Genomic DNA, 23,939 nt, shown 5'->3' on the forward strand with positions numbered 1-23,939 from the left:
TCAGCTCTTGGGCCCCGGCTACTCACAATACACATCAATGATCTGGATGGCGGAATCAAATGTAACATTTCCAAGTTTGCTTACAACTCAAAACTGGGCTGAGTTGTGAATGGTGAGGAGGTTTCAACGCAATTTAGACAAATTGAGTGAGTGAGTAAATATATGGCAAATGCAGTATAACATGGATAAGCATGAAATTATTTACTTCAAACAAAGTGGCAGAATGTTTTTCAATTGGTGATTGATTGGGAAATGTTGATGTACAGAGAGACTTGAATATCCTTTTACACAAGCCATTGCATACAGGTGTAGCAGGCAGTTGGGAAAGCAAATTATTCTTCAGCCTTCATTTTAAATGCTTTGAGTTCAGGAGCAAAGATATCTTACTGCACCTGTGAGAACTCCCAAATCACAGTTCATGCCAATGTAAATGTATGACACGATGGTCCCCTCCCACTGTCAGAACTGAGAACTGTGTCTCATACAAGCTCAACATGAGCTCCTTACTCTCGTATTCAATACCCCAATTAGTAAAGCTCCAAAGATGCTAGGCAGTTTGTTAATGCACTCTCAACGGAAGGCAGTGACACAGTGGCATTCGTCACAGGACTAATAATCCAGATACCCGGTAATGCTCTGGAGAACTAGTTTTGAATTCCACCATGGCAAGTGGTGAAATTTTAATTCAATAAAAATCTGTAATTTAAAAAAAAATGATGCCCATGAAGTGAATGTTGTAAAAATTCATTTGGTTCACTAGTATTCTTCAGGGAAGGAAATTTGCCTTCCTCACCTGGTCTGGCCTACGTATGACTGCAGATTCACAGCACTGTGGTTGACTCTTCAACGGTTGAGCCAGTCATTCAGTTCATGGACAATTAGGGATGGGAAATAAAATGCTAGCCCAGCTAGTGACATCCCACATCTCATGCATGAATTCAAAAAATGCCCTGCCACCTTCAATGACTTAAATGCATATACTTTGAGGTCCATCTGTTCCAGCACTTCCTTTCGAGTTTCTCCTTTTATTTTATACCATCTCTCCATGTTTGACAAACATATTCTACTTTTTGAGGATGCAACTAACAGGATAAGTGTTTGGACAGAGAGATAGTTTAAGTAATTTATATTTGTATTGCGTGCATTAGGAATAGGCTACAAGTTTAAGCTTCACGTATGTTTCTGTTTTTGTGCTAAGAAATGATTAAAATTTCAGTTTTGCTTTATGTTAAAACCGCAAATTCGTAGGTTTGACTTCACTTTAAACTTTGCCTGCATTATAATAAGGATTTACAACTCCTAAAGCAAATACAGTGTTCAATAAAAACTTAGCTGTTATTTGCTAACCAGAGGCCTACGATGAAAAGCTGAAGTGCTTAAGATTCATTTTGGAACCAGGTATCCCAGTGGCAAGGAGCATTCCAGTGGCAGTGCCAGAATAGGCAGGACAATACAAAGGGACAGTAAGCCAGTTCCAGTCTAAATAACAGCAAGTGCCACAAACTAAGGAATATGACTGTCGAAGGTCCCAGGAGGTCTGTGAAGTCAAAGCAACAAAGGTCCTGTTTGGTGAAATTATGGCAAGGTGCAGAGAAAGGACTTTGAGAGGGGAGAAGGGGAGAGAGGGGTGGGGGGAGAGAGGGGTGTGGGAAAAGGGGCAGGGAAAAGGGACAAGGAAAAGGGGTGGGAGAAAAGGAGTGTGGAGGTAGGGGCAGGAGGTGAGATGCGGCTGAAAGGGACAGGGAGGGGCGGGAGGAGAGGGCAGGGGGAGAGGTGCAGGGGAGAGGGGTAGGGCGGGGAGAAGGGCAGGAGGAGAGGGGCAGGAGGAGAGGGGAGGGGGGAGAGGGACAGGGGGAGAGGAGTGGGCGAGAGAAGAGTGGGCGAGAGAAGGGTGGGCGAGAGAGGGGTGGGCAAGAGAGAGATTTGGGGAGAAGGTGTGGGCAGAAGGAGAGATGTGAAGGGGGGAAGTGGTGGGAGGGCAGCGGAAGGGTGGAAGGGGAGCAGGGGAGAGGGCAGGGGGAAAAGGGTGGTGGGCAGGAAATGGTAGGGATTAAAGGAGTGGGGAAGGAGGGGCATGGGAGGGACAAGGGGTGGGGGTTGGGAGAGGGGTAGAGGAGGGAAAGAGGGGCAGGGAGGAAAAGGGGTGCGGGATGAGGAGCAGGAGGAGAGGGGTAGGGGGAGATGGGCCGGGTGGAGAGGAATGGGAGCTTTGGGGTGGAAAGGAGTGGGGTGGGAGGTGAGGGATGGGGTTTGAGGAGAGAAGGGTGGGGCATGAAAGGGGCAGGGAGAGGGCTGAAGGTGGAGAGAGGTGATGGTAGAGAGGGGTGGATGAAGACGCCGGGGGATAGGGCGAGGGCAGGGCCAGAGAAGAGCAAAGAGTGGGATAGATGGAGAGGAGAGGGACTGGGGGAAGTCAGGCTAGGGGTGTGTTTGGTGAACTTATGGCACAGTGCAGCAAAAGGACTCTGAGAAGGGTGGGGTGGTGTGGGAGAGGTGCGGGAGGTGGTGAGAGGTATGGGAGAGAGGGATAGGGAGGAAAGGAATGATTGATATATTTCTTACCGGTTGTCCACACAGGTTCTAGACAGGACCCTCTACAGCAGCAAGCCCATGTAGATAGGAGGATAAAGTTCAGAGACATATCATTACTGATGCTTGCTGGTGCCATCAATGCCTGGCCCCTTTCTCCACGCCACTGGACATCATGTGAGCTCTCTGTGTGGAAGACTCAGGGATGCACAGTGGCCCCTCCACCTGCACAGTCGATGCACCACAGTGGGACTATGAGAAATCACCCTGTCATGTTGTCACCTAGGCCACATCCTTGTATCATTCAGTGAGATGATTGTGAGTAATTGAGGGTTCAATTACCCAAAAGGAACAGAGAAGGGCATCTGTTTACTTCCTGCACTGCAGAGCAGTCTGCTAGTGCACATCTAGGGCACTGACTGCCCTGGAGACTTACTCTCACACTGGGTTTGTCATTCTGCTCGGTCACCTCCTCCTGTAATCTGAACAAAGGATGTCCTCCCTTGAGCACGTTGACCAGAGCTCCCTGTCCTCTTCAGTCTATTCCCCCCTCAACGTTGTTAGGATGCTATCCAGGCACTTTTTAAAACTGGCACCCAGAAATGATGGCACAATGATTACCCACTGCGCAATATGTTGAGAAATTCCTGACTGCATAATTAATAAGGATGTCACACAGAGGCAGCAGAAAAAACTCCCTATTCTGACCCCCACCATGGGACTTTGTCCTGAAATGGAAAATTCCACCTGTCATGAAAGAAGCTTGGCAAGGTAGAAGTAAATGAGTAACTTTATAGTTGCTGGGCCTTGGTCATGTCTCAAGGTCTCCAATGGTGTCATTGTTCCATCCCTTTCACATGATGAGAATCACTTTGTACTGTAGACATTTCTGTAAGAATTTGTAATTCGACCTGTACAGCATTAGAACAACATGAAATTAATTTCTGTTACTGTTTGTTGAGAAGAGGCTTTTATGTAGCTACAGCAGGGTCGTTGTGTTAACTATGCCAATTTTTGCCCATTGTTATTCAGATAGCGAAACTTTTGAAAGCACAATGGGCTTTCTATAAGATAATGTCAGAGTCACACTGACATTAGACAGAATCAGGCAGGGTACTGTCCGAGGCAAATCAATCTGCCTGTCAGCTTACCCTTGACCGATTCTGTCTATCCATCAGCAAGTTATTGGTGCATAGGTGATCTTGGCATGGGTGCTTTGAAATCCATATTTAATTGGCAATTTTAATTGTGAAGAGGCACTTTTTATTATTTTCCTTTATGTTCGAATTAATTTCAGACAAGTATTTGTCAAAGTTTTCAGTTTTCCCATTTTGCTGATAGCAGTCAAATCCTTTGTGATTTGAAAAATCTGTCAAAGGACATATGGTATATGCTTCAGGTGAGAATGGCAAGAAAGTTGGAACTATTATTGTTTAAACTGGTAGACTAAAGCTGTTCACAGAATCATGGAATCCTTACAATGTAGAAGGAGGCCATTTGGCGCCTTGAATCTGCACCCACTCTTCGAAAGAGCATCATGTCCACTCCCATCACCACCACCCTCCCCCAAGCTATCCTCAAAATCCTGCTCATTATTTACAATGACTAATCCATCTAACTTGCACATTATTGGACTGAAAGAGGAAATCGGAGCACCTGGAGGAAACCCATGCAGACACTGGGAGAACATGCAAATTCCACACAGTCACCCAAGGTTCGAATTGAACCTGGATCCGTGGCATTGTGAGGCATTAACCACTGTGCCACCCTGTTGTAATTATCTAAGGCTGCTCTGGATTCTTGCTCATTTCATTTTACTTCTCAATGAACACAAACAGCAGTTTTGTTCTGAGCTAACCGTTAGTCAATGAGACAAGTCCAAGAGTCAGAAAGATCTGCTGATTCTTTACTATTTACCAAAGGGCTCATTGTCTGCTCAGAGGTCTGCTGTCTTCGATAGTGTGTGTGCATTTCACTTTTGTAGGATTAGGTTTACAGAAGAGGACTGATGTGTAGAACTCAAATACAAAGTAGATGGAGGGAGCTCAAAATATGCATAATTGCTCCAAGTGGCACTAAAAGGACCTAACAGTATTTATCTGGGGTATATACATATTAGAATCTTTGAACAGAATCATGTCATTCCATTGAAAGATCCATTGAAAACCCCTGTGTCACTTGACTTATACGCTTCTCCATTTTCAGTATTCATTTTTACCTGCAATACTTTTTTGGCCAGTAGATGGCATTTTCAAAGTGAAATGCAAAATAACAATGGATATGTAAATGATCCAAGTGAACAGTCATTTGAGTCTCCATACCCTTTCACACAATGAACAATGGCTGGCTCCAAAGCAATTTATTTTCCAAAACCACACTGTCTGCTATAAGGACAGACAACTATCGATATTGTGAAAGATTTTGGTATTTCTTGCACTGCGGGGTCTGGAATCAGGAGATCATCCTGACAAGGAAGTTTTAGCCTCTTACTCACCCCTCTCGGCATTGCTTTATGAACCTTCTCACATCACTGTTCTTCTCCATCTTTTTCCCCTTGCTCATCCCCTGAATCCCCTCCACTTTGTGTGTCCTACATCTAGTCTTCCCTCTCCCATTTTCCATTCTTTTTCACCTCCCACTTCATTCATGCTCTTGCTGCTCTTTCTCTCCCACTAATCACTAGCAGTTGAAACAAGCAGCGTAGATGCATTCAAAAGAAAGCTTGATGAGTACGGGATTTATCTGGGTTTTACATATATATATTGAAAACCCCTATGTCACTTGACTTATAGGATTCTTCATTTTCAGTATTCATTTTTACCTGCAGTACTTATTAGACCAGTAGATGGTATTTTCAATGGTAAATGCAAAATAACAATGGACATGCAAATGATGGAATGCAAAATGGGAGAGGGGACACTAGATGTTGGACACACAAAGTGGAGGGGACTGGGCAGATGAACAGGGGGGAAGAGATGGAAAAGAATAGAAATGTGGGAAGGAGAAAGAAGTAGAACTGAAGTGTGAGATTCAACACAAGTGCTGCATAAAAGTAATGTAACAGGGGTTTCCTTTTCCACAGGCATTAAATCTTTAGAAACATTAATTGAAAAGCTTAACTTAAGAGAAATGGGTTATTTACAATGAACACACACAACCACCAATACTCAAGTCCTGAACTTCTGCTGCCCTCATTCATTCTCTCCTCCTGATCTCTGGTTCAGTCACATAGCCTGCTGAGGGCACCTTTTCCTGCATAGCCATATTCACCACGGCCAGCCAGTTCCCATATTTGATGCTGTCCCCCAACATCACCACCTGCTGGCAGAGGCTCTGCGACACATTTCCCGACTTAAGAGTTTTCATCCCAGCAAAAATACATAGCACATGGTGACTGCTCACTCAAGTAATCCAGTGATCAGCAAGTTCAACTGAGCAATGATTGTTAGAGTCCACATTGGTGGAAGCATTCCCTTTGTTCATCACTGATCTGGGCAAATGGTATGAGTTAGGATAATATCCAGCCTCCTCCAAACTGGAAATTTTAATGCGACAAAGGCTTTGTGAGGGGGCAGACACAAAGGGCTCTAAATCAATCATGTCTCATGCACCACATGCTCAGCAGTACTTGTTACTCCAGTTGTAGCTTTTCTGCCTGATGTATTGTATCTCCTTCTGACATAGAATTCAACTTCCTCACATGGATGCACCCCAAGAATTCCTAATGCACATATTCCATGCTTCCCCATCGCTATCAGATTCCTCTGCACTCCGGCTGACACTTCAGATTCAGCTTTGCTGTTGAGTGGGTTCCTTGCCTCCACATCATCCACCAGACTTTTGGCTTTGAGCAACTCGATCAGTGAACTTACTTCTGAGGCTACCCTCCAATTACTGCTTCAACAACATAGGTGTGGCCCCAGTGTCAAACCAATTAATGTCTATGTGGAGTTCAGGATCCCAGATATCCCGTATCTTATTCCGACCCCTGATATTCATGTTCCAAGGAATGCTCCTACACCAATTGGAATGTCCATATTATCAGCCTTATGATCATGTAGCATTTTTCTTTTCAGCCTTATACTCTAGCATGCCATCCTGAATGCCTGGTTTAGCTTCTTATGATGCTCCACAATCCATTTGTCAACTTGGCTACTTCTAAAGGAACGCATGGTGAGCCGAAGGAGACGTTCCAAGGAAGGGATTGTGCTCCTTCCAAAGAAGTGATCGTGTGGAGAATGGCCTTTGTTAGAATTTAGAGTACTATTATGAACATAGACTAATTCCGGCAGGTGCTCAGGCCACTTTTATTTACTCCCAGGCGGCAAAGTGCGCAATCAGTTAGGCAGATCATGGCTAAATTGTTTGCACTGTCCATTAATCTCTGGATGCAAGGGGGATGGCATTGCTGTAACTACCACAGTACTCAACACCAACAACTACCAGTTTCCAGATACAGTTTTACAACTCATCCGCTTCACCCTGGACCACAATGTCTTTACCTTCAACAACCAGTTCTTCATCCAGACACACGGAACAGCCATGGGGACCAAATTCACACCTCAATATGCCAACATCTTCATGCACAGGCTCGAACAAGACTTCTTCACCGCACAGGATTTTCAACCAATGCTATACACTAGATACATCAATGACATTTTCTTCCTTTGGACTCTTGGTGAACAATCACTGAAACAATTATATGATGACATCAACAAGTTCCATCCCACAATCAGACTCATCATGGACTACTCTCTGGAATTGGTTGCATTCTTGAACACATGCATCTCCATTAAGGACAGTCACCTCAGCACCTCACTGTACCACAAGCCCACGGATAACCTCATGATGCTCCACTTCTCCAGCTTCCACCCTAAATACATTAAAGAAGCCATCCCCTATGGACAAGCTCTCCATATACACAGGATCTGCTCAGATGAGGAGGATCACAACAGACACCTCCAGACGCTGAAAGGTGCCCTCACAAGTACAGGATATGGCGCTTGACTTGTCAATTGACAGTTCCAATGCGCCACAACCAAAAATCGCACCGCCTCCTCAGAAGACAAACACGGGACACAGTGGACAGAGTACCCTTCATTGTCCAGTACTTCCCCTGAGCGGAGAAGCTACGACATCTTCTCCAGAGTCTTCAACATGTCACTGATGAAGATGAACATCTCGCCAAGGCCATCCCCACAACCCCACTGCTTGCTTTCAAACAACGCCACAACCTCAAACAGACCATTGTCTGCAGCAAACTATCCAGTCTTCAGGAGAACAGTGACCATGACACCACACAACCCTACCACAGCAACCTCTGCAAGACATGCCAGATCATCAACACAAATGCCATCATCTCATGTGTGAACACCATCCATCAGGTACACGGTACATACTCTTGCAACTTGGCCAACGTTGTTTACCTGATACACTGCAGGAAAGGATGGTAAATTGAGGAGGCATGGTACATTGGGGAGACCATGCAGACGCTACAACAACGGATGAATGAACACCACTCAACAATCACCAGGCAAGACTGTTCTCTTCCTATTGGTGAACACTTCAATGGTCACGGGCATTCGGTCTCTTATCTTCGGGTAAGTGATCTCCAAGGCAGCCTTCACAACACACGACAGTGTAGAGTCACTGAACAGAAACTGATAGCCAAGTTCTGCACACATGAAGACAGCCTCACCTTGGATCTTGGGGTCATGATAACAATTTGTAACCCCATGACTTGCCTGGGTTTGCAAAATCTCACTTACTGTACTGTCTGGAGACAATACACAACTCTTTAACCTATGCTTAATGCTATCTCCACTCACATGGTCTGCACCTTTAAGATTTGATTAGCTGTAGAAACTCACATTCTAATCAGTATTCTGTAAACTGAGTGTGTGTCTTTATATCCCCTGTTTATGATCAAAACTCTCCACTCACCTGACAAAGAGTCAGAGAACCGAAAGCTAGTGGCTTTTGCTACCAAATAAACCTGTTGGATTTTAACCTGGTGTTGTGAGACTTCTTACTGTGCAAGGGGGGTAGTACAGGTTTTGATAATGGCATACTCGTTGCAGAGCTCCTGCAGGATCTTACATTTGAAATTGCACCTTTGGTCACTGTGGATCCAACATGAGAGACCAAAATGGATGAACCAATCACACACTAACCCTCCAGCTTTGGCAGAGACTTTTGGTCATAGATAGAAATGGCCTATGTAAACTTGGTGAAGGCATCCGTGAATATGAGAATGTGCTCAGTCCCATTGACACTGACACTGAGGACATGAAATCCACTTGAGGGCTTCCTGGTAGCAACCAACATTCCATGCTAGGATGAAGTTGCTTTCTTTCTCTGGCCAAAGTATATTTCTCAAAACGTTTTTGATTTGATTTATTAATGTCACGTGTATTAACATACAGTGAAAAGCACTGTTTCTTGCACGCTATACAGACAAAACATACATAGAGAAGGAAATAAGAGAGTGCAGAATGCAGTGTTACAGTCATAGCTAGGTTGTAGAGAAAGATCAACTTAATGCAAGGTAAGACCATTCAAAAGCAATAGGGAAGAAACTGTTCTTGAGTCAGTTGGTACGTGACCTCAGGCTTTTGTATCTTTTTCCCAAAGGAAGAAGATGGAAGAGAGAATGATCCGGGGTGCGTGGGGTCATTAATTATGCTGGCTGCTTTGCCGAGCCTGCGGGATGTGTAGACAGAGTCAATGGTGAGAGGCTGATTTGCGTGATGGATGGGTTGACTCATCATTGATATCAACAGTTAACCCTAACCTGTAACACCTCTCTCTGGTCAGCACAGTTGTCTTTTATGGCACTTGGTGTCCCATCTGATCATGAACCACTCTCAGGACTTGACATTTGAGACTGCCAGGAAAGATGTGTTACTTCAGCTCTTTGTGTCATGAGCCAGCCAATAGAGAACTTTGTTCTTCACCTTAATTCTCCTCCTGCACCTCAGCAGTTTCTATGCCAAATGGAATTCCTTCATTAGGTGGCACTGGGTTGGTGGCCATTGGGCATCCCAATAGTGCTGAAGTCTACTGATGCCTTCATTGAACAGTTGAAGATGTCAGGTGTTTTTCTGAGATGGATGGAAAAGGTGAAAGTTACATGGTTCTACCCCTCTGGATTTGGTTTGGATATTCCTCGTAAGGATATCACTGACACTTTGATGACTCACTGCTCGGATTCCTGGGAGAATTGCCATTTGTTTGAGGTATGGGTGTGGCATCAGCTGTAACCCTCTCTAAGCTGACCATCCCTCAGCATTTCCATTACCTTTACTGGGCCTGTGTCTCAGCTGAAAGGGACTGTAGTTGCGCTGAGTCGAATTGCCATTCCTGCTGCTTGTGTGATGTAAAGTTGTTGGGGAGGGAGTCTCACGTAAGTGTTTCCAACCCCATTAAAAGCCCAGCACATATTGCAAATTTCCCTTGGGCGCACAGCCTACTATGGAAATAGAATTATAGAGTTGTACAGTGCAGAAAAGGCTTTTCTGTCCATTAAGTTTGCATTGATAATAACTGCTACTAAAGTCGCTGTTTTAATTCAGGGCAGAAACTCCAAAGTGTTTTATGAAATCGCCTGAATCATAAGTTTTGCACTTTGAGTTTGGCTAGAATGAGCATGGGATGCTTCACTTCAACTGACCCACTAAGGAGCTTAATTCAAACAAAAGTTTATTTAAGTATACAGTTAACATATGTAGAAAGAAAATTAGCAATAACCTTTACCAATTTACAAACAAGAAAAAGAATCAACCATGATATTGTATAAACCAATCCAACCAAACAAATCCCATAAACAACACCCTTGCCGCAGGTTTAACAGAGCAAATACGAATGCTCAGATGATGCTGGAACTTAATCCTTTGGTTGGATGCTGCAGTTCTCTTGAGACACATGCATACAAGCTTGAAGTCAGAACATCTTCCCAAAACATGAGAGAGCGAACCACCAGCAGCAGAATTTTCACTCCAGGAAGATCATAAGCCTTGCTTCAACTATTCAGCAGAATTTCCAATACCACAGATAGTGAGAGAGATAAACACTGCTTTCCACTTGACAATCAGGGCAGCTTCCAAATAAAACCAGCTGCTAGCAGCCCCAGAGCTGAAAGTAAAACTTTGAATTCACTACAGAGGAAAAAACTATCCAAAACACATGACCTGCTAACCAGTCTTCCCCCTAACAATGCAGGGAGATAAAACAAATCCCAGAAAGTACATGAGTCCCAGAGTAAAAATGAACAAAACTCCATTTAAGCCATTGAAACATCACTAAAAGAACATCTAACAGACAGCTGATGCCAGAATTAAACCAAAAGGCCAGCTTACAAATGATAGAGATCAAGATACAGTTGTGTCACATCGTACTAATCCCAATTTCCAATTTGTCCCATATCCTTGAATGCCATGATTCTTCAAGTGCTCATCCAAATACCTTTTAAAGGTTATAAACTTTCTGACTTTCACTATCTTCCCAGACAGTGCATTCCAGATTCCCACCATCCTCTGAGTGATCTCAAATACCTTCTGAATTTTCTGTCCCTTATCCTAAATCATAGAATCCTCAGGGTACAGAAGGAGGCCATTCAGCCCATCAAGCCTGCACTGACAACAATCCCACCCAGGCCCTATCCTCTCAACCCCACATACTTAGTCTGCTAATCCCTCTGGCACTAAGGGGCAATTTAGCATGGCCAATCAACCTAACCAGCACATCTTTGGACTGTGGGAGGAACCTGGAGCACCCAGAGGAAACACATGCAGACACGAGGAGAATGTGCAAACTCCACACAGACAGTGACCCAAGGCCCCTTGGTCCCTGGAGCTGTGAGGTAGCAGTGCTAACAACTGTGTCACCAAGCCGCCCCTTGTGATTGACCTCTCAACAAAGGGGAACAGCTGCTTCTTATTCAACCTGTTCACATCACTCATAATCTTATACACCTCAATCATGTCCACTCTCAGCCTTCTCGGGTCGAGAAAAAATAAGCTTCTCCTTATAGCTCAAATGCCTTATCACAGGCAACACCCTGGTGAATCTCCTCTGTACCCCCTCTAGTGCAATCATAACCTTCCTATAGTGAGGTGTCCAGAACTGCACACAGTACTCCAACTGTGCCCTAACCCACATTCGGCGCAGCTTAAACATTACCTCCTTGCTCTTATATTGTATGCTGCAATTGGTAAAAGCAAGTGTCCCATATGCCTTCTTAATTAGCCTATTCAGGCGCTCTGCTGCATTCAGGGATCTGTGAATTAGTACCCCATGGTCCATCTGTTCCTCTGAGCTTTCCAGAGTCCTGCCATTCATTAAATACTCCCTTGTCTTGTTATATAGTCATAGAGATTTGCAGCATGGAAACAGGCCCTTCGGCCCAACTTGTCCATGCCACCCTTTTTTTTAAAGCCCTAAGCAAGTCCCAATTACTTGCATTTGGCCCATATCCCTCTGTACTCATCTTACACATGTAACTGTCTAATTGCTTTTTAAAAGACAAAATTGTACTCTGCCTCATCTACTACCTCTGGCAGCTTGTTCCAGACACTCAACACCCTTGTGTGAAAAAATTGCCCCTCTGGACCCCCTTTTGTACCTCTCCCCTCTCACCTTAAACCTATGCCTTTTACTTTTAGACCCTACCTTTGGGAAAAGATATTGACTATTTAGCTGATCTATGTCCATATTATTTTATAGACCTCTATAAGTTCACCCCTTAGCCTCCTGCGCTCCAGAGAAAAAAATCCCAGTCTATCCAGTTTCTCCTTATGACTCAAACCATCCCATCCCGGTAGCATCCTAGTAAGTCGTATCTGCACTCTTCCTAGTTTAATAATATTCTTTCTGTAATAGGGTGACCAGAATTGTACACAGTGTTCATTTCATTTCTGCAGCGGGAGTGGCGACAGCGGAAACCAGGGGGCTGTTGGGAAGGTAAGTTTTCCATTTAAAAACTTACCAAAGTGCAGAGGCTTCTGGGATTTTTTTCCCCCTACAGGTATATAAGTTGGGTGTTTGGTAAACCCGAGACTCTACACCTGTAGGGCCTCCCACCCACCCACCTCCTCTAACCTTATATCACTAGAGGGAAATCAGGTAAGCTCTTTTTCTTTTGTTTCATGGTAAGGGAAGTTAGCAGGGATGGCAGTGCAGACAGTGCAACGTTCCTCCTGTGGGATATTTGAAGTCAGGGACGCCATTAGTGTCCCAGCTGAGTACACCTGCAGGAAGTGCACCCAATTCCAGCTCTTTGAAGACTGTGTTAGGTAACTGGAGCTGGAACTGGATGAACTCAGGATCATTCGGGAGGCAGAGACAGTTATAGATAAAAGCTACAGGGAGATAGTTACCCCTAGAAAATGAAGATACTTGGGTGACTATTAGAAGGGGTAAGAAGCAGTCGGTGCAGCTCTATGTAACAAGTATGCCATTTTGGATACCGTTGCAGGGTGGGGTTGGGGGGGGGGGGGGGGGGTGACCTACCAGGGATAAGTCATGGGGTACAGGTCTCTGTTGCTCAGAAGGGAAGGGGAGAGAGTAGAGCATTAGTCATTGGGGACTCCATAGTTAGAGGGACAGATAGGAGATTCTGTGGGAACGAGAAAGACTTGCGGTTGGTGTGTTGCCTCCCAGGTGCCAGAGTCCGTGATGTCTCAGATCATGTTTTCGTGATCCTTAAGGGGAAGGGGGACCAGCCCCAAGTCATAGTCCACATAGGCACCAACGACATAGGTAGTAAAAGGGAAGGGGATATAAGGCAGAAATTCAGGGAGTTAGGGTGGAAGCTTAGAGCTCGGACAAACAGAATTGTATCTCTGGTTTGTTACCCGTGCCACATGCTAGCGAGGCGAGGAATAGGGAGAAAGAGCAGTTGAACACGTGGCTATAGGGATGATGCAGGAGGGAGGGATTCAGATACCTGGATAATTGGGGGTCATTCTGGGCAAGGAGGGACCTCTACAAACGGGATGGTTTACACCTGAATCAGAAGGGTACCAATATCCTGGGGAGGAAATTTGCTAATGCTTTTCGGGAGAGTTTAAACTAATTCAGCAGAGGGATGGGAACCTGAATTGTAGCTCCAGTGTACAGGAGGTTGAGAGTAGTGAGATCAATAAGGTTTCAAGGTCGTAGGAGTGTACCATTAGGCAAGAAGGTGGCTTGAAATATGTCTACTTCAACACCAGGAGCATCCGGAATAAGGTGGGTGAACTTGCAGCATGGGTTGGTACCTGGGACTGCGATGTTGTGGCCATTTTGGAGACATGGATAGAGCAGGGACAGGAATGGTTGTTGCAGGTTCCTGGGTTCAGATGTTTCAGTAAGATCAGGGAAGGTGGTAAAAGAGGGGGAGGTATGGCATTGTTAGGGATTTGAGACTGAGGGACTTGAGACTGTTTTCGTTAGAGAAAAGAAGGTTAAGAGGTGACTTAATAGAGGCATACAAGATGATCAGAGGATTAGATGGAGGATGAGATGGTGATGGCTAGCATGAGGGGACATAGCTTTAAATTGAGGGGTAATAGGTATAGGACAGATGTCAGAGGTAGATTCTTTACTCAGAGAGTAGTAAGGGCGTGGAATGCCCACCTGTAACAGTAGTGAACTTGCCAACATTAAGGGCATTTAAATGCTCATTGGATAAACATATGGATGATATTGGAATAGTATAGGCTAGATGGGCTTTAGATTGGTTTTACATGTTGGCGCAACATCGAGGGCTGAAGGGCCTGTACTGCACTGTAATGTTCTATGTTCTGGGTTCTAAGTGTGGTCTTACCAATGTCTTGTGCAACTTCAACAAGACATCCTAACTCCGGTATTCAATGTCCTGACCAACAAAACTAAGCATGCTGAATGCCTTCTTCACCACTCTGTCCACTTGTGACTCCACTTTCAAGGAGCTATGTATCTCTTTGTTCTTCCCAACACCCTACCACTAACTGAATAAGTCCTGCCCTGGTTCAATCTACCAAAATGCATCAAATTCACGTTTATCTAAATTAAACTCCATCTGCCATTCATCAGCCCACTGGTCCAATTGATCAAGATCCCGTTGCAATCCAAGATAACCTTCTTCACTGTCCACTATGCCACCAATCTTGGTGTCATCTGCAAACTTACTAACTATGCCTCTTATATTCTCATCCAAATCATTAATATAAATGACAAATAACAGTGGACTCAGCATCGATCCCTGAGGCACACTGCTGGTCACAGGCTTCCAGTTTGAAATAAAAACCCTCTACAACCATTCACTGGCTTCTGTCATCTAGCCAATTTTGTACTGCTTTAGCTACCTCACCCTAGATCCCATGAGATTTAAGCTTAAGCAAGAGCCTACCATGCGGTACCTTGTCAAATGTCCATGTCGACAACATCAATTGCACTGCCATCATCTACTTTTTTGGTTACCCCTTCAAAAAAACTCAATCAAATTTGTGAGACATGACTCACAAAACCATGCCGACTGTCCCTCATCAGTCCTTGTGACTCTAAATGCCTGTAGATTCTGTCTCTCAAAATTCCTGCCAACAATTTACCCACCACAGATGTGAGGCACACCGGCCTGTAGTTCCCAGGGTTTTTCCTGCAGCCCTTCTTAAACAAAGGCACAACATTCGCCACTCTCCAATCTTCAGGCATCTCATCTGTGACTATCGATGATTCAAATATCTCTGCTAGGGGACCCACAATTTCCTCCCTAACCTCCCACAAAGTCCTGTGATACATCCCTCAATCAAGTCCTGGAGATTTTTCTACCTCAATGCGCTTTAAGACTTCCAGCACCACCTTCTCTGAAATATCTATATTCCTCAATACATCACTATTTATTTCCCCACGTTCTCTAACATCCATGCTTTTCTTAACAGTAAATACTGTTACATTTGTTACATCTTCCAAAGTGCATCACCTCACACTTATCAGGGTTAAACACCATCTGACACTGCCCTGCCCATCTGACCAACCCAACTATATCTTCCTGTAACCTACAACCTTCTTCTTCATCAGTCTTGATGTCATCTGCAAACTTGATTATCATTCACCTCACGTTATCCTAGAAACACTACAGTGCAGAAAATGCTATTTGGCCCATCAGATCTGCACTGACTCTCTGACAAGAGTATCTTACCCAGGCCTTACCGCCATAACCCCAGATATTTCCCAGCTGTACATTGATGGAATGTAAGCTTTGCAGTTTATGAAGATTAGGGCCTGCTGCCATGGAGCACATATATCCATATGGATGCAGTCTACTGCACACTGCACTCTTGGGAAGCCTCAGATGTGGCGATGCCAGTGAATCTCAGAGTCTGGCTATCTTCTTCCAGAGCAAAGATGGGCCTTCCTGAAAAAGGTATCTGTGCCGTCCTTTATGCACCGCTTTGTTGTGGACTGAGAGATGCTGAACAGGTCTCCTGCTGATCTCTGGAAAGACCCAAAGGCAAAGACATTGAGCACTGCTGTCACTTTCAAAACTACTAGCAGGGCTGGCCTCCAACTCCACGTGACATTGAGTCTTCACAAAGAATGTGGCGTATGTGATGCACCAGATCTTGGGTCAAACATAGGCATACCCAGCATTGCCTCTCATTTGTAAATAGGAGACTCTTCTATCAGAGTTCTGGAGTTATCACCTCCATTGTGTGGGTTTCTCCCCCTGATCATCCTTTTCATGCTCTGGCTCCCCTTGACTATATCCCTCAGGTGGGGCCGCCTGCTGGAGCTGCACTTGATGTCACTGTCCATCTTTCACCTCCTCCATTGCAACAGCACTCTGACAAAACCTGCATTGTGCCCTAGATCCATTTGTCCTTTTGCCTTCTCTCTGAACTAAAACATTGAAAACAAGAAAGATTATGGATTGAGGAAGTGTAGCTCTGAATATGAAACAAATGGAAATATAAGGATCCATAGATTATTCTGCCTACTTGCATGGCATTTGGTGCAGCCTTATCCTTGAGACACTAACACACGTACATTGAGGTGACCAAGATGCCATTCCAAAAATCTGACATCAGGAGCCCTGTGTGGGATTTTAAGGTGTCAATGTGCTGACTGATCCAAATCAGCTCTATGATCAATGAGTGGATGCTTTTTGGCCCGTCATGAATGCCAACTCTGGTGACCATCTGACTGGCCTTCACTGATGGAATGCTATATATGCTGTAGCTGTGCCTTCTTCATGATTGCCTGCATTAGGGGAGGCAGTGTATACTGGTATTTTCGCTGGACTAATAATCCAGAGACCAGGACAAGATCTGGGGATCTAGGTTCAAATCCCACCATGGCAAATGGTGAAATTTGAATTCAATAAAAATCTGGAATTAAGACTCTAATGGTGACCAATGGCTTAATGATTGCTGGATCTGGATCAACTGTTGATTGTTACAAAATCCCAATGTTCTTTAGAGAAGGAAAGCTGCCGTCGTCTGGCCTACATGTGACTCCAGATCCACAGCGACGTGGTTAACTCTCAAATGCCTTTTGAAATAGAAGACAGTTAGGGTGTGGGCAATAAATGCTGGCCCAGCCAGCAATGCCCACATCCCATAAAAGAATTTAAAAAATTCAGATGTTACTTTCCTAAGTGTACCTCTTGAAATGCAGTGACTACGACGTGAAGACTTTGGGTTGTGACTATCCCTTTAACAGCACTAATGAAGCCACTGGCTTTCAGTTGTTTTTTTTCCCCCATGGAGGTCTTCCCCCTTTCTAACTAAGCTGATTCCTATTCAGTCTTGCAATGTACTCTTCTCACAACACCTCCAGATCAGACTCATTGTTATCTTCACTTTGAGCCGGCACCATTACTGAGGCACAGCAAGATTATGGTTCTTCACTTTTATTTCCAAACAGAATTCGAAACTCCCTTTCTCACTGTCCACCCAGAGCCTCACGAATGGAAGGTAAAGCTTCCTCCTGTAATTCTCCAGCCTCTCCCAATAATACTGGTACCCATATTGTGGTGGACATTCCTATCCTCCCCCAAGCTCCCTGTGATGTGTTTATGCCCTATGTAGACCTCTACCCACCCCATCTAGAGGCTGTGTGCATGGTCACCTGCAGAAGTGAATCCCAACAGGAGGGCTTCCCCTTTATTACGTATTCAACAAACAGGTTTCTAGCTCCCATCACCATTCCATCTGCAGCCCAGTACAGATACAGCCAAGCCAAGGGACAGCAACTGAGAGACAGATCTCTGAAGCATACAGCCCTTGCTCCTCCCTGCAGCTGGTGTATACCACACTCTGAATGAATCTTGTTGCTGCAAAGACGTCTGATCCCTAGTCAATCTCCTATATCTGACTTCTGACCATGAGGTCCACGTAAACTGTGTATTGCCTGTATTCTGTGTAATCTACATTGCCACAGGAGTATCCGTATTCTATAGCCTCTGGTCAAGGACTTGGACTTTGTTTCCCATTGCCATGGAGACACAGGATTAGTATCCCCTTCTAAACCATCAGCCCCACCTTCTGAGTCACTATGTGCCCATTCCAAAGGAACACACTAAAGACACCACTCCTGCCCCCAGCATTCAGAATCTGTATGAATCCCCTTCCACTCAAAAACATGGGATCCCTTTAACACCCTTGTCAGCATTTCCTGTATACTTTTGGACTCCAGCTTCTCACCCTTCGGCCTACCCTCTGCCTTCCATTATTCCTCTCTCCTCCATCTCCTTGTCCCTCTGCCCTCCATTTTGCCCCCATTTCCCCCACAGCCCTTATGCAGCTTTTCCTCCCAACCCCAGTCACTGCACAGCCTCTCCTTCTTTGTTGACCCCCTCTTGTTCTTTGTTCTAGTCAAAATGCTTAATATGAACGTGGAGTTCTACCTGTGTTCACAGGGAAGTGATGTCCTTGTGGACAACAGTGAATATTACTGGAAGCAGAAGACTCCTAGCCTCACCACGCCATTGCAGGACTGGTTAGTGCCTGAAACTGGAGGCCTACATGAGTATCGCAGCACAGTGGTGTCCTTCTGGACAATGTCAGTAAAGAGCAGATGCAGACCAAACCCTCAGCCCCAGCAGTGTATCATTTATCTCAAAAAGAATGGCACAGTGTGATGGCAGATAAGGTAAATATATTTTGTACTTTTGTACTCACTTTGAAGTCATGATTGAACAGAGGTTTGATTTGTGCATGACACTCACTTTTAAATGAGTTTGTGGCTGACATAATTTCACACTGACATGACAAAAGATGAGAAAGGGTGAAGAGATTCTCACAAGCAGTTGTCTTAATGGGCATTCATAAAATATTAATGAACACAACAGCTACTCACACCACTAGATAGCAGGATAACCAACTTACCATTAACCCATGGATTTCTGATTCGCTGCCTGCCACTAGATTCTCCATCCCACCCATCACAAAATCTGCCACTGGCAGACTGAGAGAATTCTACCCTATGTGACCGACTGCCAGGAGGCGCATCAGTGGCAACTATGGTAACTCTGCCATGGAGGAGCTCTTGGTGGTTAGGAACGTATGCGAGAAATAATGGAGGATCATCAACTCGATGAAAGATCCTCTTCGAAACTTGTTGATTTTCCAGTGCAAAGAGTTGAGCTTGACCAAGTGTTGCAGGCTGGCACATTCCAAGGTCCAGGATTGCATGTTGAGGAATGTACTCAAACTTGGGACAGCCACCACCAAGGCACAATGGGGGAAGACCATACTGTAAAATCTTCCAGGTAAATTAAACCAAGGGGCTTTAACAGTATTGAAACTCTCAGATTGTAAGCTTGTTCTTGACTGTATGTAGTAAATGCAACTGTATTGAAGCACAATATACAACATGACCGATGTATTTAACTTAAACATTATTGTACTTTCCGTAACAAAAAATTGAAATGTTTGTAAAGTTCTCATTTTTATCTTGAGGCACCTCAGTGCATTTTGATTTTTGTAGAAAATGTGAATATCATTGCACTTCCTTGTTATGCTAATTTGAAATGTTTTGTAATGTTTCTTTCAAATATTTAATGAATAAAGTATATTTTTACAATAAAATCACATGCAGCTATCCACATCCAACTAGTTAATTCAAGGATATTCAACCATGGAAAAAAGCTTCAGTGTGGTCTAAGGAAGGAACTTGGGAGAGGGTGGGTGGATTTGGAGGTTTCTCAATGCAGCTCACTATTTTGAATATGTTGACGCCTCCAGCAATTGCTGGAACAGTTTTGTTTATTATATGAGAAAAGATTCCAAGGCTAAAAAATAAGGTTTATATACACTAAGCAAGGGACCTGATACGCAACTCAAGTTCATGAGTAGTATTTTTCAGCAATCAAACAGCCAAGGGAAATTAGCACATGCGCTGCTTTCTTTATGTAAGATTCTGGAAATGATGGCTTAGTTTTATTCAGAACTCCCTTCTTCATTGCTAAATACATACATCAATATGTCATGAGAACACTGGCACCTCTGAACAGCTCCAGAATCACACAATATTCAGGATTGGGGATCAGTAAAGGTGAGAGGCCGCTCCAATAAGTTGCGTCATCAAGCCTAGGTTGGCCACTTTGCTGAGATTCTGTACTGGATTGGTAGTGCTGTGGGATGGCATCATGTTGAACCAAGCACATTCTCACAAACAGGACAGCAATGAAAAATGAAAAGGTCATACTAGAGCCCCTCTCACATTTCTTCAGATAGTTGATCGTGAACTTGAGTGTTCACAGAACCGGAGGACAGATAGATGACTCACAGGGAAGTAATGACAGAGGATTTAAAAAGATCACAGCTTCCAAAAAAAAAATTGTTGCAATCCACCTCAATTAACAAAATGTCAGTATATTGTTAAGATTTGGTCTTCTTCAGCAATCATTAAAGTTGTGCATTTCATTAAATCAAACACATTTAAATATCAAGTTATAATACAATCACCCTATTACCTAACTATTGATTGCAACCCTTTTACATTTAAGTTAAATTATTTAAAACTAGATTCCAGTCATATCAGCTGCAGCCTCATTTAAGCCCTTAATGTGCAATATTTCCAAATGCAAGAAATTCCTGGGACAAGGTGTTGCAGTGGGCACCCTAAGCAATGCACAACAAATTTACGAAGAATTGTTACAGCACTGCAGACATCCCATACCACATGCAACAAAACAACAACTTTGGATGCTTCTCCTCAAGATGCTGGAGCAGCATTACATGCTGCATCAGCATTACATGCTGCATCATTTGTGTACACCAATCAATGAACAGTGTTATGCTTCTTCCTACCACACTTCGCTTTTGCCCAGTTTCAACTGAATTAGAAGGTGTGCAAATGCTGAAGCAGCGATAAACTTCTTTAGTGTCTTCTTGTAGGAGATTCCAGAGGATATGGACTGTTGTATCTTATTTCTTCTTGTTTGGTGGACGGTATTTGGATGTTCTGTGTTCTTTTCTCTCAAATTTGTCATGTCCTTCCCTATGGAGATAAATAAAGACAATAATTGTTTTAAAGTTACCCTATTCTGTTAGGCAGGAGCAAGATCCAAGATTGCACATGTATAAGTAAGTGCAGAATGTCTTCTGTTAAGATATTAAATACCTTTCAGTTTAGTGTTAATGACTTGGCACTTCAAAGTGGCCCTCTATCTCTATTTCAAAGTGTGTGCGAGGGGTCATGGGTTAGATTCCAGTGGGACAACTAAAGCATAAGCAAGTTGAAAAGTATGAAATAGAAATAACATGGATATAGGTCATTTTGCCAACGAATCGTCATTGGTGGTTATCCTCCATGAGCCTATTCTATTTTATCCTCCCTCTCCTTAACCTATCTCACCTATTTTAAAATGCTGACAATCTGTTTTAATCACTAACTCTTCTAATGCATTCTACTGTGTTTTTAGCTTTTTAAACTCTTATGAACATAAAAACCCGTCTAGTTCACTCATGTCATTAAGGGAAGGAAATCTGTCATCCTTATCTGACCTGGCCCATATGTGACTCCAGACCTACAGAAATGTGGCTGACTCTTAACCATCCTCTGAAATGTCCTAGCAAACTACTCAGTTCAGGAGCAATTAAGGAAGGACAATAAATGCTGGCCAGTGACACCCACATCTCCTGAACAAATTTTTAAAAATGTGCCCTCCTGTTTAGCAAAGACTCTGGTTCAAGGGATGGAAGAAGAATCCATGGCACAGGCTTTATTATTGGTGGTGGATTTGTGAAATGCTCCAAAAACTGAGGAAAGTACCTGCAGATGGTCACTCAAAATTACTACTCGGCAAAACTAGGATACAGGTATCAATTGAATGCTTGGAGCAATGTGGATTATTTTCCATAAGCACTGTAATTTTGTGGAAACTGTGCCATGTGATAAATATAAAACATGAATGATGCTCTCTGGATTTAAAGTATAAGTTGCTACAAAAAGATAATGGCGGGGGCAGATTCTCCCAGCCCACTGTGCTGCTAAAGCAATAAATTGTTAAACTGCACCAATAATGGGCACTGTGCTGTATATATTATAGTAATTTATCCCATTAACAGGCCAGGACTGAAATCCCTGGCCTGTTAGCATCTCCTTGTGTACTCACCATCATCCCCTTCATCCCTCTGCCCACCCCATCCACCCTTCCCCCTCATATTGAGAGTAGTGTTTCATTCCAGTGAGGTCTTCAACAGCTTCCCAGTAGCAGGGAGCTAGTGGCCTACCTCCACTGGGGTGAAAGTGTCCCCTGGGCATTGCCAGAGTCAGTCTGACCCCCAGCATTGCTGAAGGCAGCATCTCGGCACTGCTCACCAGGGCCGGGAGGGGGGGGGGGGTGCGCGGTATTAGGGTAAACTGGTTTCAGTTTCATTTTTGGTTCTTTATGAGCCTTAGTGCTTAGAAGTTTGGGTGGATGAGTGGCAAAAAGATTTTGTTTTGGTACATGTATTATATATATAAAAAAACCACACATTTTTCATGGGGTTTTACAACCCTTGATATTAGCGACGGTTGAATGAGGTTAATGTTGGAGAAAAAACAAATATAGAAAAAACTGAGCTGTTGCCTAATGAAAATGGTCAAGTGACATAGAGAGAAGTTCAGTGTGTGTCAGAGAGTGGAGACATGGATTTTTCAGCTCAGAAAAGTACAAAGGACAGTACTTAACTGAACATTCAGATAGAGGATTCAGTAATGCGATTAATTTAGCAGTGATATTGGGATCTTAACACCTTCTGTCCAATTCCTATTCTTGAAAATGACCATGGCCAGCAAGACTAAGGAGTCCTGACCCTGCCTCAATTGCACTATCGTAAAATCTCAACTGGGGGTAAGTAATTTATTAAACTCACACACAGAGAGGCAATTCACTTTGAATGGCTATACTCTATTCCTCTCAACCTCCAGGAAATGATAGAATGCATTTTGTATCAAAATGAGACTAAAAACAGAATGAGGGCTGTGTTCAATCCTACAGGCTTCATAAAAGTTAACGGACAGGACGTCCCTCTATGGATACCTTCAGGCAAAAATATTGCTTAATTTGCAGACAGGTGTAATATAACAAACTCTTTTAAGAACCATTACCAACCCAACTACAATAGATCATACTCCCCACCACACTTTGTTGTCAAAAAATCAACACAGAGGATCTTGTTGCCTGATAAGAAATGGAACCATACCCATTGGCTGTAGCTACTGCATTCAGCAGCTTAAATTACCTATCCTAGTCAGAGAGAAAAAAAGGATTCTTGTTCCACTACACAAACTGGGATGTTCATACAGAACACCTTCATCTTATCAAAGGTTGGGGCTGGGAAGGGAGAAAAATTACATGTCCCAATGACAACAGTTTCCCAGCCAATCCCAGCCTATTAGACGATATGGTAACGTATAACGTCTGTGGAGATAACGCCTATCCTTGGCTTCCCTGGGACTGGTCTGGTTCTTTCTATCTACCTTATGTGGCCCCCTGTGTCCGACATTATGATTCCCTGCATCTCCACCCCAAGATGCATCAGTTAAGATCTAAACAGGCCATCACCGAAGCTCAGCAGGTCTGGATGATAGCCTTTCCTTCCTATGGGACAGCAAAGGCAGCAAAGGAGCTGATCAATACGGCATCAGCTCTTAAGAAAATAGCTAATGATACTGTGGATGGATTAGAGGATGTGAGCACTGCTATCTCCGAAGTTTCAGCTGAAGTCGCAGCTATACGGACGGTAGCACTCCAAAAATCAAATGGCTTTAGATTACTTGTTGGCAGCAACAGGAGGCACCTGCACCCTAATAGGCTCTGAGTGCTGTACATACGTTCCAGAATCCTCCGACAATATCACTGATTTAGCTGAGCATATTAAAAAGATAGCTGACAAAATTACGGCTGAAGGGCAACACTTTAAGAACGACAATCCCCCTGGCTGGTGGCCTTTTGG

General features: G+C 43.9%; 2 protein-coding genes across 2 annotated transcripts in view; one reads left to right on the top strand and one right to left on the bottom strand.

The window, feature by feature from the left end:
- Positions 1–9,045: 9,045 nt before the first annotated feature.
- LOC145352731 (uncharacterized) lies at positions 9,046–20,644 on the top strand. Its single transcript, XM_080202990.1, has 4 exons — positions 9,046–9,767; positions 12,409–12,489; positions 18,410–18,642; positions 18,918–20,644. Exons 1-3 carry the CDS (start codon positions 9,618–9,620, stop codon positions 18,629–18,631), a joined length of 453 nt encoding a protein of 150 aa, XP_080059116.1. The 5' UTR covers positions 9,046–9,617; the 3' UTR covers positions 18,632–18,642; positions 18,918–20,644.
- A 103-nt stretch (positions 20,645–20,747) lies between these two features.
- zfyve19 (zinc finger, FYVE domain containing 19) overlaps positions 20,748–23,939 on the bottom strand; it is a 31,774-nt gene continuing 28,582 nt past the window's right edge. The window contains exon 11 of the mRNA XM_080202989.1: positions 20,748–20,994. Coding sequence (XP_080059115.1) covers positions 20,922–20,994 — 73 coding nt within the window. The 3' untranslated portion in view covers positions 20,748–20,921. The remainder of the gene's footprint in view (positions 20,995–23,939) is intronic.

This window comes from Carcharhinus amblyrhynchos, chromosome 14 (genome assembly GCF_965287045.1).
Source record: "Carcharhinus amblyrhynchos chromosome 14, sCarAmb.v2.hapA, whole genome shotgun sequence".
Classification (NCBI taxonomy): Eukaryota; Metazoa; Chordata; class Chondrichthyes; order Carcharhiniformes; family Carcharhinidae; genus Carcharhinus; species Carcharhinus amblyrhynchos.

Bases quoted from the DNA above. Each gene is read 5' to 3' on its own strand.
- LOC145352731 (XM_080202990.1), top strand. From the start codon at position 9,618: ATGTCAGGTGTTTTTCTGAGATGGATGGAAAAGGTGAAAGTTACATGG. The intron at 9,768-12,408 runs GTATGGGTGTGG...TTTCTGTAATAG, and splicing joins AGAATTGCCATTTGTTTGAG to GGTGACCAGAATTGTACACA. The intron at 12,490-18,409 runs GTAAGTTTTCCA...CTGTGTTCACAG, and splicing joins ACCAGGGGGCTGTTGGGAAG to GGAAGTGATGTCCTTGTGGA.